The sequence below is a fragment of the Lepidochelys olivacea genome (assembly GCF_965140295.1).
Source record: "Lepidochelys olivacea isolate rLepOli2 genome assembly, chromosome: 6".
NCBI classification, from domain to species: Eukaryota; Metazoa; Chordata; order Testudines; family Cheloniidae; genus Lepidochelys; species Lepidochelys olivacea.
Genome location: NC_140416.1, coordinates 14,880,757 through 14,892,887, shown reverse-complemented (window position 1 = coordinate 14,892,887; position 12,131 = coordinate 14,880,757). Strand labels below are relative to the sequence as shown.

Below are 12,131 nucleotides of genomic sequence, written 5' to 3'. Positions count from 1 at the left end.
TTAGGGGCTCAGTTTTTGGGAGTGCAAATATTCATGGGGTTCAGTGTTGGCATTTAGAAGTCTCTCTGATTTGTGGGCACCATCAGCAAGTCAGTCAGCAGAGGGCACAATAGTGCAAAGGAACCTGTATGTGTGTAATGGTGACCCCATCTTAGGCTCGGGGCCTGTCACCTGTTGTGCCTACAATGATTTGCACCAACAAAACTGCACCTGCTACTGATCGCAGGTAGAAAAATGGACGCTGTTTTTAAACCTGTGGCCCTAAGCCTCTAGCTAGTAGAACTGATATAATTAGGTGCATGGGGATAATTCTTATTTAGTTAAGCATTTGTCATATTTTCAATCAATGGCTTTTCAGGGATCTGTCAGACTTTCCTTTGTTCATAAATTCAGTAAGATGTTTCTAGAGATTTGGTGAACAACAATTCACCCCCAAAACTTGGTTAAATTTTTAGAGCTATATTCTGCCCCCTTTATTCACCCCGAGTATACCTTACCCACATGTAGTCCCACTGAAATCAACATGAGTAAAGATGGCAGAATATGGCCCAGAACACTCAGAACAACTGGGCTGTAGTCACACAAGTCTGACTGAATGCGGGTGCAGCATGGTGTCCAAACCGCTTATGACACAGTTATGGCCTGTGAGTTAGATGAGTATGATTATCCCCATTTACAGATGGGAAAATAGAGGCACAGAGAGACAAAGTGAGCTGTCCAGTGTTTCATTTGTGAGGAAAACAACAGAGGAGTTATGAGCCCCCATGATTTACTCTCATTACTATACTACACTTCTGTCTTCTACATAGGGAAAATTGCTGTTATACCCCATTAATTATGAATAACAGGATTTTATTTTGTGTGTTAGTTTCCTTTCCTGATACCCAGTGATGGAAAACAGAAGCAGCAGGATCAGTGACCTGCTCATACATGCCCTCAACAACCTCTCTCAGGAAGAGTTCAAAAGATTTAAAGACAAATTATCACACTGTGACTTTGAGGGGAAAGGTAACATCCCCCGAGGTCGGATGGAGAATGCTGATGCAATAGATACGAAGAACCTCCTGATGGCATTCTATGGTGGAGACGCTGCAGTAGATGTGACCATAGAAGTTTTCAGTCACCTCAATCTCAGAGAAGCTTCTGCTAACCTCAGAGAAGAAAGAAAGAACGGTAAGAAACCTAAAGTTCCTATAAAACCTGGGAGTCTCCCCAAGGAATCTGCAACAAGAACAGAAGGAGAAACAGGCTGATGGGAGGAATGACCAATTCTAAATCCTAGCAGAAAGCCAGGGGAACTCAGAGCAGAGATGCTCACAGTGGGCCAGATTCTCTGACCTGCTCCACTGTCTTTTTTCTACTCAGCGGGCACAAGGGGAGCAGAGTCAGCCTGTAACTCTCCCTCTGAGGAAATCCCCATGAGTGTAGAGCCAACAGAGCGGTGCAGAGGGAGTGTCCCTACAGAGAGAGGTGGGGAGGAGGAATGACTGGAGTGCATCCCCGTCTGGGGGGCCATTTCTTGGGGTCCAGTGGCAGCTGATGCAAGTTAGAACAGCCCCCAGGCAGCTCTAACCTATGCTGGGGCTGGGACAGAGAATCAATGATCTGTAATTGGAAACTGATCACAAAAGAGAATCTGACCCAGCATATTCTCAGTAAACAGCTGAATGGGACCTTTCTAGGATTCCAGGCAGGGACTTTATCTTCCAGGCTCTATTTAATTGAAGAAACAAATTTAGTGGAAAACAAACTGTTGAGTGGGCAGCAAACCTAGGGAGCTGCAGTTCAAAGGCCTCCAGCTGCTTTTAAGTGTCCCACAAGAGAGCGAAGTCCGGTTCATGCAATCAGGGTGGTGCTGGCCTAGGGCATCTATGACACCACCTTCACGGTCCTCGAGACTTGTCTACACTTAAAGTATATCAGTTTAAGGAAGGTCTGAATTTAAATTGGAGTAGCTGTTCCCGAATAACTCCATGTGTGGACACTCTTATTCCAGAATAAGAGTGCCTTTTTTCCAGTTTAGCTTAATCCACTTTCAACATATATTAAGCTAACTGGGAGTAAGAGCATCCACATGTGGAGTTGTTATTCCAGAATAACTCCAGATGTAGACAACCCTTCAGACAGTGGTTAATGAAGTGCATGGCTGCTTGTACAGTCTCACACGTACAGTTTTAAGAGTATAGACTGGCACAGGTGTGGTTAGCTGAGTCCCATCCTCAAATCCCATCCTCAAAGTTAGGTCTTGTAGAATTAGCACCTCCTTTACTCAGTTTCTAGGTGTGGGGAAAAGTGGACCATATCCAGTCCATTTGAGTGTTCAGGGCTTTTGATGTCCAGATTTTTCCAGGCCTTGAAAGAACCAATTCTAAGCTGCTGAGAGATTTGAAATAAGAAAAACACGTAAGGTGCCATTTTAGTTTTTACACCATGCTTTAAAACCTTTCATTTTTGTATGTAGAGGCCTCTTCAGCTCATAGTTTAAAAACCTTTGCCTCAGGTTGGTCTTGATTGACCAGTCTTTTGGATGGGAGCCAAACACTCTAGCCAGCTGAGCAGCTATGGCCAGTATCCCATCCTTATTTCAACCCCTTAAACTGTCTTACATATAATTTACCTGAGACATTGCTCTGTTTGAATTGTTTGGGGTCTCCTGGTCAGCTCCAGAGTGTCAAACCTCAGTTGTGCCCAAGGGCTGGGCTCATGCTTTGTCTCTGCACTGTCCTTGTGATGACATTCATCATCTGTTACCATGGCTGTGCAGCTCTCATGGCTTGGTTGTAGTGTATCAAACACCGGTTGTGCCAAAGGCAGATGTGTTTCTTCAGTTCTCACTGTCTCGCTCATATAACATCTCTTTACGAGCTCCTTGGCTATGGGTGGTGGCAAGATCCGATTCAAGGTGCCCCCATCTTTATCCCATGGTCCACGTCAATTGGCACATCCTCTTTTATACAATGGTTGACAATGCTGCAAAAGCTGTCCCCCTTGTCCACAGCCTGTGGGTCCAGTCTTTATCTCTGACTCATTGCCTGTAGACAAAAAGTATTGCAAAGGCTAGATACCTCCTAGAATCATAGGGCTAAAAGGGACTGCCAGGGTCATCTAGTCTAACCCCCTGCCAAGAGCAAAGAGTGAGCATCATTCTTAGCACCTCCTGACAAGACTGATGCTGTTAGAAAGAAAATCAACTGTCTCCTTCTGAAGGGACAGCTTGTGAGCAAGGTGGCCTCCTGGTATTTGCAGGCTTCTTTTGAAATGTTTTTTTCTCTATCAGCCATTATGTATTTTCAGTGTGTATTTAACGTAATTTTTGTATTTTCTTTGTAGTTTGCAAAATAAACCAAGTAAAGTAATAATGGTAAATATTTTCTACAAAACTATTTAAGATATGTTGAAACTTAAGGAGAACCTTTGGTTTGCATTTCCTGCCCCATAATTACTAAACTGTAGCTTCCCCTAATATTTCAAGGCTATTTTCATATATTAAATCCATGTTTAACCGTTTTCATAACATTACTCTCCATTATTGAAAGCACAATAAAAGCAGATACACTCGTACTCCTATATACCGATACCTTAAATTTGACAAATTCTTATTCCTGCAGAGACTACTAACTGAATGAATTGCCCCATCTTCCTTAACTGCATGCCACACTGTGATTCTGTTACACTAACATTCATCTGCAAATTTCTCTTGCAGCTTTTTGTCCTAAACAAACACCTGGAAGACCAGGTATGTGACATTCTAATAGAAAATTGTGTTGATTACAGGCATTAGATGTTTTGTTTACCACTAGAAATAAGAAATAACACCTCAGCCTGTGTAGTCTTATTACATCAGACTGTGTACTCGGGGGAGGCAGTGAGGTACCCCACACTTCCGGTTATCTGAACACCCAGTTATCCAACCGCCCAGTTATCCGAACATTTCAGATGTCCTGCAGGCCATTCGGATAAAGAGAATTCTATTGTAGTGCATGGTAGATCCTACAGCTTTTACTCACATGACTAATTTCAATGGGACAATTTATAATCAGGCCCATAGTTAATTGATTTTGGGATACTTAGTGCTGGAAGTTGCAGTATAATCTTAAAGTAGCATTATTATTGTTTAAATAGCTGTACTGTAACATTAGTGGTAAGTCTTTCTTCTGAATTTCTGATTCCATATTTCTAATGCTTCATGTCACTACCTTAGATTACAGGGTGAAATATAGAGAACACATACAAAACAAGTACAGAATAATAAAAGACTTGAACTCTCGTCTTGGTGAGAACGTGACTCTAAACAACAGATACACAAAGCTGATTATTGTAAAGAAACATTGTCACAAAAAGGAAAGAGAACATGAAATAATGACCTTGGGATGGAGACATGAAGAAATAATGACTAAGCGAGCTAGTTCTATCACCCTGGGTAATTTATTTAAATGTGATGAAGATGGACAAACACCACAAATTGTTGTGCTGCTAGGAGCTGCAGGGATTGGAAAAACAATGACAGCAAGAAAGATTATGTTTGACTGGGCAGCTGGAGAGCTTTATAAAGAAAAGTTTGATTATGCTTTCTACATAAATTGTAGGGAAGTGAACTTTGGCAGTGAGCAAGGAAGAATTGCTGATTTGATTTTAAAGAATTGTCCTAATAAAAATGCACCAGTTGAAGAGATTTTGATAAATCCAGAGAAACTCCTGTTTATAATTGATGGTTTTGATGAATTGAGATTTTCCTTGGATCAGCCAGAAGACAGTCTATGCTCTGATCCCTGTGAGAAGCAGCCAATGGAAATTACATTGAGCAGTTTAGTTCGGAAAACTGTTCTTTTTGAATCCTATGTAATAATCACTACGAGACCAACTGCTCTGGAGAAACTCAGACAGTGTTTGGAATGTGCACGTTATGCAGAGATCTTGGGGTTTTCTGCAGCTGAGCGGGAGGAATATTTCCACAAGTTTTTTGGGAATGAAGAAAAAGCAAGAAAGGCCTTTAACTTTGTCAAAGAAAATGAAATGCTCTTCACCATGTGCTTTGTCCCCATTGTATGTTGGATAATTTGCACGGTTCTGAAACAACAGATGGAAGCAGGTGAAGATCTTGCACAAACATCCAAAACAATCACTGGTGTATATATGCTCTATCTTTTCAGTTTATTAAAGGGTCACAGCAGCAATTCAAAGAAGCACACACCAGCTAACTTGAAGGGACTTTGCTCCTTGGCTGCAGATGGAATCTGGAGGCAGAAAATACTCTTTGGGGAAGAAGAAATCAAGAAGCACGGCTTAGATGTATCTGACTCTCTCTTTCTGAATGAGAACATGTTTCAAAAAGATATTGACTGTGAGTGTGTCTACAGCTTCATTCACTTGAGTTTTCAAGAGTTTTTTGCAGCTTTGTTTTACGTGTTGGAGAAAGAAGAAACAACAACCGTGGAAGATTCAGGAAGTGCTATGAACAATGTGAAAAAATTGTTAGAAAACTATGGAAAATCTAGGAATTACTTAATGTTAACAGTGCGATTCTTGTTTGGTCTCTTAAATGAAGAGAGAATGGAGGACATGGAGAAAAAACTTAGCTGCAAAATTTCTCCCAAAATTAAACCAGATTTACTACAGTGGGTTAAAACAAAACCAAAAATATCGTCTTTGTCCCTGGAGTCTGAGGAGCTGTTCTTGGAGCCTGATGAGGAGTTGTCATCCTTTAAACGTAATGCTGAGATGATTTATCAGCTTGAGGAGTTTCACTGTTTGTATGAAATTCAAGAAGAGAGTTTTGTGCAAAGTGCACTCAATCGCTTCACTGAGCTGTATTTAGCTGAATATAATTTTACCAAAATGGACCAAGTGGCTCTTTCATTCTGTCTAAAAAACTGTCGGAAGCTGGAGATGCTCTATCTAAATCTGTGCATGTTTGGATTTGAAGACCCGAATGAAGATTCCCTACGGCCACCCAAGCAGCCACGTTTGTAAGTAGTGTCTGAGATGGAAACACGCCTACATAATTTCTTAAGTAGAGAAACATACATTGTGGAGGGAGAAGGTCATTTAAAAAGGAAAGATGGCAGCAGTACGAGTGACAAAGGTCTTACGGCTGAACTTCAGATCAATGGGAGAATCTGGGCAGTCAGGTGACATGTCAATGAGGCATTAAGTACCAAAGCACCAAAGTACGGTGATTTCAACCGTAAAACTGAAAGGACCTTGTGGAGGTGTGTGTGTGTGACTTTCTGTTCCCTCAGCTGGAATGACACTTGTGAGCCCTGCTGCCTCCTGTTTCCAAGGAGGCCAGGAAGATGGCACTGCTCTGGGGCTGCAGAGAGTCACCCTCTCAACCACATTAAGGTGTTCACTGAAGAAACACAACTGCTTAAGCTGGGTGCCCAAATAGTGACATTCAGGGCAAGGCACAAAAAGGATCTTTAAAATCTGAGTTACACAAGTTACTGTTAAGTGGAAGAGGGAGGGGGAAAAGCAGAAACATCCCCACACACCTATCCTTTTCTTCACCTCATGTGGAGGGTCAATAATCTCCTCCTCCTCCACCCCTGTAGGCCTCTCACCCCCGCAGGGGTGCTCCTTCTGACCCAGGCCAAACACTCCAGGAAGGTCCCACTCCCTCCCATGTCAACCTCTGTCTCAGTAAGGGGATTCACATCTGCATAAGCTTGTCCCCTGCCACAGAGATGGGACACTGGAAAAGGGTGCCGGAATCAGAAGAGGGCCAATTCACTGAACATGTGTTAACTGATGACAGAAAAAAAATCTGCCCCATATTTTCAGTGCATGCTGCACTTTGCGCAAAATATGTGAGGGCAAGAGTGAGGTGATTATGGGTGGCTGGGAACAGGGAATGCAGATTGGTTCTAGAGTAGCAGCCGTGTTAGTCTGTATCCGTAAAAAGAAAAGGAGTACTTGTGGCACCTTAGAGGCTAACAAATTTATTAGAGCATAAGCTTTAGCTCACTTCATCTATTTTTCTGGATTCATGTCTTCAAGCTGGTAGACTTTTACCAGCCCCGAAAAAAACAGTGCAATGCTCGAGTCCATTTCAAGCCCTTCTGTTTTATACCGGTTCTTATAGCATGCTCATCACTATCATCTGAGGGATTGCCAGTAGCATGCTCATCACTATCATCTGAGGGATTGCCAGCATTAAGACATGAGACACTGTCAGGTGGTGTTTGTTCTCTCATCCTCTCCTCAGAGGGAGAAGTGTGTGCAGCAGGGGTGAAAGTAATGTAAAAGACTTACTGGTATGGGGACCTGACTCTGGGATCCTGGAAGGGGTGGGGCCTCGGGCAGAAGGGGTTGGACTGGGGGAGTCAGCCTCTCCCAGCCAGCCCTTCCACGCTGCCCAACCTGCACCACCTGGGGCTCCGGCGGTGATTTAAAGCAGCAGCAGCTGCCCCGTTTGCTCCCCCATGTCCGTGGCCCTGGGGAGGGAGAGGTGGCAAAAGGGGCAGTGACGTTAAAGTGCTGCCATGGCAGTGTTTTAACGTCGGCTGTGTACGGGCCGGTACCGGCGGCCACTTCTTACCGGTGCGCCGTACTGGCCCGTACCATCCCACTTTCACCTGTGATGTGCAGTGTCATATTTTGCTTGTGTGTGTGTGTGTGTGTGTGTGTGTGTGACCATGGGATGGCTCCCTTGTGAATCCCACTCACAGACTCATGGAGTAACTCATATGCAGTGTATGATTACGCCATCTGAGAGGATATTATCATGTTCAGGAAAGAGAAGTAAAATCTGTTTCCAGAGATCAACATAGAAAATTTCTATTCTCTCTTTTTAGGGAACAGCATTGGGATGAGCCGACACGTTCACCTATTTACCTGCTCTGTCAAGCATTGAAGGATCCAAACTGTAAATTAAAGAAACTAAAGTAAGACGCTTTTTTTTCCTTTTCAAAACCCTCCTATTATTGCTGTTATCCCAGAAGTTCTACAGCACCGTAGCTCTCCTGACCCTGTCTGCTGTAGTGACTACATAGAATTGTTTAGGTGCTCAGGAATATAAATTTCCATTTACCGTATACTCCCTATTGCCCAAATAGCTTGGGGGACACAGATTTTATATGGATAATTGGGAGTTTGGATAGTCAGGAGGCAGGGGCATGTCCCCTCTCATTCACTTCCATGACAGTGGGGCCGTAGAGAGCTCCCTGCGCTGCCTCCTACGCTGATCCCTGCAGGAGCAAGGTGCGGCGGCTGGAGTGGTCTTCAGGGGGTAGAACAGACAGCCCCAGCCAAGACTGCTCTGCCCTGCCAGCACCACAGCCTTCTTGCACTTGTGTAACGCCGACAGACCCTGGTTGCCAGTGGGCAGGATCGAACCGGGGACCTCTGGAGCTTAGTGCATGAGCCTCTACAGCATGAGCTAAAAGCCAACTGCCTGTTAGCTACGGCTGTAGAGCAGACTCATTTTATCTCTCTCTCGCTCTAAGTGGACTTGGTGCCACTAGATGGGACAGAACACCACACCCAGGAGGTGTGTGGGTTGCACTTGCACCTGCAGAAATCACCTGCAGGGAAGGCTATGGTTCTGGTGGGGCAGAGCAGAGTCCTGGTCTGGGTTCTCTGCTGTCACACACCAAGGTGTAGGTGGTGCAACCTAGTGGGCGGAGCAGGAGTCTGGCCTAGTGGTTGGAGCAGAATCAGAGGGCAGAACCAGAGTTGTGGTCAGGAGACAAGCCGGTGGTCAGAGTCAGGGGTCAGAACAGAACCAAAGGGCAGAGCTCGAGTTGTGGTCAGGAGACCAGCCGGTGTCAGAGTTAGGACTCAGGAGTTCAGAGACAGGCAGGAGCTTGGCTGGAGTGGAGCAGGCAGAGGCTGGACAGGAGGGAGGTCTGGTGCCAATGTAGGTGTGGAACGCATTAAGCAGCCACTGTACTGTTCTTGCTACAGGCTTCAATGATGATCTGTTGGCTCTTTTGATCAGTCGCACTGTCACTTAGTGAGGGTTTATTGGTCCCAGCTGAGCTCATTGGGTTGCTAGGCAACCAAGCCTGGAGGCGGTTTTGTTCATGACATCTGCTCTGCCCTGCTGGGACTGCAGCCTCCCCTCCACACCTTGCACGCGCAGGTGTCACCAGCCCAGTGGCAGTGCAGGGAGCCCTCTGCAGCTCCGTTGGCATGGCCCCGCTCGCTCACTCCCATGACAGCAGGGCTGCAGAGGGCTCTCTGCGATGCTGCAGGGCTGGTGACAGCCGATCCCTGCAGGCCCAAGGTCTCTGCTCTAGTCCATATTATCCAAATCCCTACCTTGTCCCCTAACATGAGATGCGTGCTGCAGAGGGTATGTGTCCTCCAGCATGAGGTATGTGAGACAAGAGCTGTGAGAAACACGTAGCCAGGATGATGGGCACATTTAGGTGAAAGTTCAAGATGCTCCTGGGAATGAATCTCAGAGGAGTCTATACTATGACCTTAGCTTTGTAATGTCTGGTAAGGTGGATCAGTGAGTAGAGTCTGAGACTCATTTGCTATCTGAGTTACAGTCATGCTCAGTAGGAAAATGATCTTCCACGTAAGAAAATTAAGCTCAAGTTGAAACGAATGCTTCAAAAGGAGCTTATGACACAGGAGCTGTTTAATGGGTGTTCAGAAGTGTCAATCCCCATATGAACCAGAGGATAACGGCTGCAGAGACACTTTGTCTGCTTCCTGATAGGCTGGAATGGCTGACAAATGCCCCTGGATGGAGTTAGTCTTTAGTGTAGACTCAGATGAAGGAGTCAGTCAAGCTGTTTTTCTGTGGCGCAAATACAGGGGTCCCATGGACATGTCTGCATCCCACCAGAAACCCTTTTCACTGGACATTATCGGTACTTCTCATAGTTGGCTGATACGATTCCAGGAAGACATAAGCCATGTGCTCTTGTCTATGGCCCTGTACTCTGTCCGGAGCCAAGCTGTCAGGGAGAGGGCTCCAGCGTAGGATGGAGCAAGGTGTCTTCATTTTACATGATGATCCAAGACTAGACTCTCAGCCTGATGGGATCATCTGCACCACAGCTGAGAGCCGTACCTGTCCTGGCCAGTGTGAGGCTCTGAGGATTGTAGAACCCTTGTCTCTTCTGAGATGTGCCAGTGCTTTTGTTATAATGGGCTGGAATCAAGGTATGCAGGAGCATCCTCCTCCAGGGATAGAGAAGACATCCCTTGCTAGCACTCTTCTCGGGACTATAGATTCATCGATTCTATGATTCCATAACGGACCACTGTATCCAGACTGACCTCGTCTAGAACACAGGCCATAGAACTTCCCCTAGAGCATATCTTTTAGAAACTTCCCCTAGAGCATATCTTTTAGAAAAACATCCAGTCTTGATTTTAACATTGCCAGTGAATGGAGAATCCACCATGACCCTTCCTAAATTGTTCCAATGGTTAATTACTCTCACTTAACATGTATGCCTCATATCCAGTCTGAATTTGTCTAGCTTCAGTGTCCAGCAATTGGATCCTATTATACCTTCCTCTGCTAGATTGAAGAGCCCATTATAAAATATTTGTACGCCATGTAGGTACTTATAGACTGTGATCAAGTCACCCTTTAAACTTCTCTTTGTTAAACTAAAATGATTGAGCTCCTTGAATCTATCACTATAAGACAGGTTTTCTAATCCGTTAATCATTCTCATGGATCTTCTCTGAACCCACTCCAATTTATCAACATCTTTCTTCAATTGTGGACACCTGAACTGGACACAATATCACACAAGAGCCTCATACAGAGGTAAAATAACCTCTATACTCCTGCTTGAGATTCTTTTCGTTATGCATCCAAGGATCACATTAGCTCTTTTGACCACAGCGTTGCACTGGGAGATCATATTCAGCTGATTATCAACCACTATCCCCGAATCTTTTTCAGAGTCATTGCTTCCAAGAACAAAGTCTCCCATTCTATAAGTATGACCTACATTCTTTGTTCCTAGATGTATACATTTACATTTGGCCTTATTAAAACGTATATTTGTTTGCTTGCATCCAGCTTACCAGGCGATCCACTGTGTATCAATGACCGGTCCTCTTCATTATTTACCACTCCCCCAATTTTTGTGCCATCTGCAAACTTTATCAGAAATAATTTTTTGTTTTATTCCAGGTCATTGATAAAAATGTTAAATAGCATAAGGTCAAGAACTGCTTCCTATGAGACCCCACTAGAAATACACCTCAGTGATGACTCCCCATTTACAGTTACGTTTTAAGACCTACCAGTTAGCTAGTTTTTAATCCATTTTAATGTGTGCCGTGTTAATTTTGTATCATTCTAATCAAAATGTCTTGCAGTAGCAAGTGAAATGCCTTGCAGAAGTCTACATATATTACATCAGTACTGTTCCTTTATCAATCAAATCTGTAATCTCATCATAAAGAGATATCAAATTAGTTTGACAGGACATATTTTTCATAGAACCATACTGATTGGCACTAAACTGTATTTCTCTTCTATAATTCTTTATTAATCAAGTCCCAGATCAGCCACTCCATTAACTTGCCTGGGATCAATGTCAGGCTGACAAACCTATAATTACCTGGTTCATTCCATTTACCCTTTTAAATATTGGCACAATACTAGCTTTCCTCCAGCCTTCTGGAACTTCCCCACTGTTCCAAGACTTACTGAAAACCAACTTTAATGGCCCAGTGAGCTCCTCAGTCAGCTCTTTAAAATCTCGGTGAGCATGGGGGCATGGCTCAAACAATAAACAAGATAGTGGTTTAATCTATCTCTCCGCAATAAACTGGGGAGAAATTAAAACAATTTAAGAAGATAAAAAGAACTAAGACAAACTGAATCCACAGATCTGTGCCCTAAATATGAATAACCCCTCTTGGAGCCAGTTTTAAACAGAAGGCTGAAGGAAGCTGGATAGCTCCCAATCTCAGAGAGCTGACTCTGAGGGAGAATCAGAATCCAGAGCCCTCAGCCTGCAGAATATATTAATAATTACTATGCAAATATGGAGATGTTGAACTGGACCCTCATTATCCTGTAAAAAGACAGAGGATGAGTGCAATGAGATTTAAAAAAATAATAATTAAAATTGTACTATTGTGTCCAGGGGAGGAAGTGTGTCATCAGTGGCCATTTTGGAAAGGTCAGACAAACAAAGGGGAAG

At 44.0% G+C, this 12,131-nt stretch overlaps 1 protein-coding gene across 1 annotated transcript in view; it reads left to right on the top strand.

Annotated features, from left to right (window-relative positions):
- Positions 1–12,131, top strand: part of LOC311521886 (NACHT, LRR and PYD domains-containing protein 12-like) — a 53,675-nt gene that overhangs the window by 2,958 nt on the left and 38,586 nt on the right. The window contains exons 2-5 of the mRNA XM_084630574.1: positions 869–1,173; positions 3,704–3,736; positions 4,202–5,966; positions 7,794–7,883. Of these exons, the coding sequence (XP_084486700.1) occupies positions 891–1,173; positions 3,704–3,736; positions 4,202–5,966; positions 7,794–7,883 (2,171 nt within the window). The 5' untranslated portion in view covers positions 869–890. The remainder of the gene's footprint in view (positions 1–868; positions 1,174–3,703; positions 3,737–4,201; positions 5,967–7,793; positions 7,884–12,131) is intronic.